The 6872-nt window shown below is 46.2% G+C and overlaps 1 protein-coding gene across 9 annotated transcripts in view; it reads right to left on the bottom strand.

The window, feature by feature from the left end:
* Positions 1 to 6872, bottom strand: part of STIM1 (stromal interaction molecule 1) — a 213685-nt gene that overhangs the window by 20803 nt on the left and 186010 nt on the right. For all 9 annotated transcript variants that reach the window (XM_045293071.1, XM_045293072.1, XM_045293069.1 and 6 more), the window contains exon 6: positions 1619 to 1796. In XM_045293071.1, coding sequence (XP_045149006.1) covers positions 1619 to 1796 — 178 coding nt within the window. The remainder of the gene's footprint in view (positions 1 to 1618; positions 1797 to 6872) is intronic.

The following is a 6872-nucleotide window of genomic DNA, read 5'->3' as shown; positions in this document are numbered from 1 at the left end:
GTCAGTGGTCATTTAGTGCCAGAGGCTTTGGTGGGGAAGGAGAGGGCTTGGAGCTTAGTTTTATCCCTAAACTTGAAATGTCTCCTACCTAGATTATTTTGCCTTAGGAATGAAGACAGTACACGTTTTTCACACCAACAAAGTATGGGGACCGCTCAAACAGCAGCAGTTAGCCCCCAGTTGGCAAAGGGCCCAGGAGCATGAGGCCCAGCAAGGCAGTGGGAAATCAGCTTAGAGATCAGACTCCCAGTTGAGCACCTCTTTCCAGCTGCAGAACTCCAGTTCATGGGAATGCATCTGCGGAAAGCCAGCACCCACTGGGTGTCAAAATCCCTAACACTCTCTTACTGATATGTGGATCTAGCAGAGCAGTTAACCTCTCTGAGCCTCCGCTCCTCAACTCTCATAATAGAACCTACCTCAAGGGGTTGTGGTGATTTACAGAAATCATGTATTTAAGTGTTTAGCCATGCCTAGTTCATAAGCTACCCTGCCCTCAAAATAAATAAATAGATAAATAAACAAATCATATTTCAGTGCAAAAGAAAAGTTGGGCTTCACTTTCCTTTTATATAAATTCCTTTAAGACTCCAAACTGGAGTCCCTAGGCTGCCAGAATCGTCCTAAAGCAGGCCCTTCTCCCCTTCTTAAAAAATAGCATACCAGCAAAATAAAACTGTTCATTGCCTTCTGCATCCTACTAAACTTCTCCATGTGAATCTAAGGTCTCAGGGATCCAGCCCTACCCTACACATACCACCTTAACTACCAGGACTTCTCTGCCTCTCCCAAGGCCACTGTGTCAGCCCTGCATGCCAGGCCTCACTGGTCTCTGTGCCCCTCCAGTCCTTACCGTTCCCACCCCACAGACTGGCACTGAGTCATCACACCAAGGGTGTGCTCACTGCTCCTTCTTGTGTATTTTCTTGTCCCACCAGCAGTAAGTTCCTTATAATTTCAACCGCAGATCTGGCTCCAAGAACGTGTCACCAAGTACTTAGACGGACTGAAATGTTCTTCTTACAGCTGGAGTTTCTACCATGGCTTTTCAGTCTTGTTTTATTTAAACACAATCCCAAATCATCCAGCATCAGAAGGCCCTTAGTGTTCTCCTGCTTCAAACCACAAACCCCTTCCCCAGCGTTACTGAGGAGAAAATGAACCCAAGAAGGGGAAGGTATTTACCCAAGCTCATAGTTGTCAGTATTTAAGAGATTTAGATGCCATACAAGAGAGAACTGGGAGCCCTGGGAAGAAGGGTTTGTTTCTTTGGGGGAACAGTTAGGTATGTCTATTTATAAGGGAAGGGAAGCAGTCCAGAAATAGGACCAAGGATAGAATGGCATGTTTAGGTACAAACATGGAAACTGAAGATCTCTGACAGCTATACAGTTCTGAAGTTCAAGGCAGGAAATGGAGAAACAAGCTTCTCCCCTGGAGGGAGAAGTACCCAGAGCAACTGCAACAGCAATGATCTATGCAATTTTGGAAGGATTACATGGCCCAGGTGGCCCTATCAGCATGGTCTCAGGAGCCAGGTAACTCACAAGCCAGGTAGAAACAGGAGGCACCCAAGCGCTGGCAGCACCAGGGCTGTGGGGAAAGGGCAGGGCCTTACCTTTCCTGAAGGTCATGCAGGCTCTGCTCCGCTCGGTGTAAGCCCTCCAGATCCTTCATCATTTTCTTCATGTGCTCCTTGGAGTAACGGTTCTGAATATAGGCAAACCAGCAGCCACCCACACCAATAACGATGGACACCACCAACATGAAGTCTTTGAGGTGATTGTGCCGGGTCACTGCCAGAGAGAAGGCATGGGGAGTCAGGGTGCCCACGGGGACTTAGCCCTAGAGACTCCACTGCCTGCCCAGGGACACTTTCCTAATGCCCAGCCCTCATTTCTCGCTTGTTCCCGAGCTTCCACTGCCCTGGGATTAGTCCTCATAATCTAGCCCTGATTTATACATTCCCTGTCTACAGGATCACTACTAAATTCTTCATCCTGAGCATCATCTGAATGCAACCTACCTTTCTTGCCTCCTCTCCCACTGCACTCAACACAGATTATCAGTCACTCTCTTTCTCTCCCTCTCACTCACATACAGGTAACATACGTACAATCAGCATGTTTGTAAACATACTAACCCTCTCCCAGAAATGTCTTTTTCTTTTAGCTAATTCCTACTCATCCTTTAAGAATAATATTGTGTATCCCTTCCTCCGTGAAGTCTTTCCAGACTCTCCCATTCAGGAGCAACTAGTTTCCCTCTTCTGACTTCCCACCAACTTATTTAGGCGCTGTGTCTATACTGCTACTAAACCAAGTCTAGTTTGATAAAGAGGAGGGACTTCAGAGCAAGACAGGGAGCTTATGAAATCACACTTCACTCAGATGCAGTGGGGAGAAAACTAGTGACCTCTCAAAACATCCTAGCCATTCTCTGAGCTGGGATGAGCCCATATGCCCAGATACAATGGCTTCCATCCTACAGGACAAGCAATGCTAGTATATGAGAGTAGTAAAACAGGATGGCTGGTCCGAGTAGAAAGCAACATCATTAGAGCTTACGATCTGGCCTATGGGACTGATGACTGCCGGAACTTGGTCTTCTGGATTGTTAGGCCATTCTATGCCTAAAGTCCAAAGCCCAGATCAGATAAAGGTCTGGAAATTTCCATCTATAGAGAGCACTGTTAGGCTTTGGCTCAATCAAGAGTTCTAGGCAGACTAGGGTTAGTGCTGAGAGATGTTCATCTATGAAACCTTAAATATGTCAGAAATACAGAATTGAGCCTACATCCAGAAAAGGCCCCATTTAGTAAAGTGCCACAGCCCTAGTGATCCGCTGAAGTTCAAAGCAATGCTAAATAAAGAACGAAGAAATGATGGCAGAAGACAAGAGACAAAGCCACATCCTAAGAACCGGAGCCAACCAAGAAAGGGCACTGCAGGAGCCTGACATTCCTCCTGGCACACCAGGTCTGGCTCCGGCCTATCGCTCAGGAGACTTGCAGTAGACAACCTAAGCAGCAGCGTGTTGCTCCTACAGGCACTGCCTGAGTTGTGCTCAACTTGGGAGAGGGTAGCTATGGGCTCAGGAGGGCCCTAGCTGTTGAAGTCAGAGAATAAAAAGGGGTGGTGGTGGTAGAGGGAGCTAAACCATAAATTGACAGGTCTCAAAGGGACCCAGGCAGACCCACCAAATTCAGTCAGGGTCTAGACGGCACAGAAAGACACAGATGGCTGAGGTACACAGTGTGAAAATCAAAGGAAGGTTGGGCAGCAGGGCACAGGGATCAAAGGCAAATTAATCCATTTGACTTCTATCCAACGGAGGGGGTTTACTAGATATATGACAGCAGCCATGTCTTCTCTAAAGAAGAGCACAGAGGGTGGGCCCCTAGCTATCCCTACCCTCAAGACAGGCCCACACATTCCAGCCCACACTTCCCCGTCCATCCTTCAGGTCCCAAGAGGAGTTCTTCTCTCTGCAGCACAATTGGCTGTCGGCTCTTTTCCCTCTTCAGCAGCTTCTACCAGGCCAGGGCACTCTGTCTCCCATGTATGTCAAAGGCTTTCCACTTTTGTTTTTAAGGGTTTCTCAACTCTCATATTCCCTTTGCATTCTTATCAAAATCACAGGTACCTTTGCTCAAACAAGATGCCAAGCAATCAGCACCATCACCCTATTACCTCCAACACCTCAAAGTCCTTAAAGGTGGGTATGTAGGTTGGGGGCCCTTTGCTATTCCATTGTCCCTTATTCTACCTTGTCCAGATTAATATGGAACCAGATTCTATTATCCTGCCCAGTTTCATAGTCATCCAAGGCATGAATAAAATTACTTACTAACCAGGACCACGGGTAGAATCTTACTCACCCCTTCCTCTAATGTTCTACTTACATGTATCCTTCTGTGAATTGTGATAAGACCACAGCCATTTCCGTTTGACAAGTGGGCGGACTCCATTAGAGTCAGTCATGTTTAAGTATACGTAATTAGTCAATATTTTATTCATTTGTTATTGTGTACTTTGACCATTTCCAAGGGTTCAGTAAGTGGGTGGAATATTAATATTTGAGCCCTCCTTGGAGTTAAATTGACCTCCCTAGCTTTCTATTTTTTTATTTCTGGGTACAGTGTACTTTATTGACAGTACATGACAAGTTTGGGCTCTCTAAGCCCATCCCTTTCTTCAGAGGATCTGGATGGAAACTCGAAATAATGGGATATTCAGTGTGTTGGAGGATGAGTTGGGGCAAAGACTCCCCAGAAGGTGAGGGCGTCTATCTTCCTCTAGTGCTGTTGCTGGGGCTGGTGGTCCGGGGGAGCTCTTACTCCTTGGAGGCCATGTGGACCGCAAAGTCCACCACTCTGTTGCTGTAGCCAAATTCACTGTCAATCCAAGAAATGAGCTTGACAAAGTGGTCGCTGAGGGCAATGCCAGCCCCAGCATCAAAGGTGGAAGAGTGGGTGTCACTGTTGAAGTCACAGGAGACAACCTGGTCCTCAGTGTAGCCCACGATGCCCTTTAGGGGACCATCGGACACCTGCTTCACCACCTGATTTATGTGATCGTACTTGGCAGCTTTCTCTAGATGGCAGGTGAGATCCACGACAGACACACTGGGGGCGGGGACATGGAAGGCCATGCCAGTGGGCTTCCCATTCAGCTCTGGGATAACCTTGTCCACAGCCTTGGCAATGCCAGTAGATGCGGAGATGATGTTCTAGGCAGCCCCACGGCTGTTGTGCCAGAGTTTCCCAGAGGGGCCGTCCATGGTCTTCTGATGTGATGGCGTGGAGAGTGGTCAGGAGTCCCTTCCACAATACCAAAGTTGTCATGGATGACCTTGGCCAGGGGGGCAAGCATTGCTAACAATCTTGAGGAAGCTGTACTTCTTCTCCTGGTCCACACCCATCACAAATGGGGGCATCGGGAGAGAGGGCAGAGATGTTCACCTTTTTGTCACCACCCTTCAAGTGAGCCGCAGCCTTCTCTAGGATTGTGAAGACACCAGTGGGCTCTGTGACATACTCGGCTCCAGCCTCACCCCACTTGATGCTGGCGGGAGCTCGCTCCTGGAAGACGGAGATGGATTTCCCACTGATGATAAGCTTCCCATTCTCAGCCTGGACAGTGCCACTGAACTTGATGTGGGTGGAATCATACTAGAATATGTAGACCATAGAGACCAGGTCAATGAAGGGGTCATTGATGGCAACAGTGTCCACTTTGCCAGGGTGGAAAGCAGCCCTGGTGACCAGAAGCCCAAATCCGTTTACTTCAACCTTCACCATCATGTCTCTAGGATCTAGCTGGGACTGCCCGGAACGGGGAAGTTGCCCCTGCCTGCTGCACAAGGAGGAGCAGAGAGCCTCTAGCTTTCTTAGTAAGTATGTACAATTGAAAATAAGGAGTCTGTTGGAAATTAGATGTCAAGATAGATTATAAAATTCTTCTTTCATTTACTCCTATGTTTCATGTATTCTTTGTGCTCTTTGGCTTTTTATAGTCTGCCACGCATTGTAGGAACTAAAGCCTACCTGCATATAATTTGTCATTAATATTGCTAAAAGAATTTAATATACAAATTGTGTGAGAAATTAGGGTAATTTGATTAACAACTAGACAGCCAAGTTACTGGAAGGATGCTCCAGTGGCTAACCTCCTAATAAAAAATAGTTTTTCTCTTTTTCTGTTCCACTTGGAGTGGTTATTGATGGGGATCAAGTGCTCCAGGGCAAGGATCCAATATTTGGGGTTAACACTCCAGGTTTTTTAATTAGTTTTGTTTAACGCTACGTAAATGTTCAACATCCACCCCTTACATCCCTCTGTTTGTCAAGTGCACAGCTGAAGCCCACATATATTGTCTGTGATACTCCATGAACTACTATGGTTGGTAGAAGATTAGTCTAATCTGGCTGCTTTACACTTTGTGGCTTCTACGTATCATCCCTGCCTGTCTGCCAGTGGCCAGCACAGCACCAAATGACACACAGAAGGCACTCAAACCACTGTAAGGCTCAGTCTTTACTGGTAAGTCTCAAACGCGATCATCTCTCTTTCTGCTTAACCCACATAACAAATAAAGGATGTTAAAAATGTACTAGCCATTAATATTCATTGTCTCTAATCCTTATAATAACTCTATCAGGCAGGATTTTTATTACTCCCATTATATAGACCAGGAAAATGAGGGCCAGTGAAGGGTAATGACTTGCTGCAGCTCATAACAAGAAACACCAAAGTTGGGAATTCAAATCCACATTGCCTCAATTCATGGTAGAAAAATGCAGCAGATACTGTTGCTGCTTTGTTACATGTAAACCTCTCTTACCACAGAGATTCCTATACTGATCTGATCTAGCCTGAGTGTGACTCGGAATTCCAAGTTTTGAGATTTCGCTAAAACATTTTGGAAGGTTACTGTGGCATTGCCTTTAGAGCCGAGAAGACCCAAGGGTCAAGTGGCAATGCCTTTAGGGTTAAATATAAGGCTTCATGTAGACATTCTTGTCATCAAAGGAAGAATCTTGCACTGAGTGTTAGAGAATGTGGGTTCTATGCTTGTCCCTGCCCCCTGATTTTTTTTTTAATGAAATTCACTTTGCCCATCTAGACTTAAGTTTTTTCCACTGTCACTATGCACCCACCTCCCAGACAAAGTATGTAGATGTCAGTAAAAGCATTTTGAGCTACCTAGGAGATATTCAGATGGGCATTCCAGAAAACTAGTAAGAATGTAGATGTGGCCATCTAGCTCAGAAGCAACAAAGCCCACATGGAACAACATATCAACCTGTGTGATCATGAGGTGTCGAATGGATCACTGAAGACAAATGGGTGCATAAGCAAATGTGGCGA

Source organism: Echinops telfairi, unplaced genomic scaffold (assembly GCF_000313985.2).
Source record: "Echinops telfairi isolate 266 unplaced genomic scaffold, ASM31398v2 ScPeMD7_1713;HRSCAF=2227, whole genome shotgun sequence".
Taxonomy (NCBI): domain Eukaryota; kingdom Metazoa; phylum Chordata; class Mammalia; order Afrosoricida; family Tenrecidae; genus Echinops; species Echinops telfairi.
Note: the sequence above shows the minus strand (reverse complement) of the source record. Positions and strands in the feature narration are given on the sequence as shown.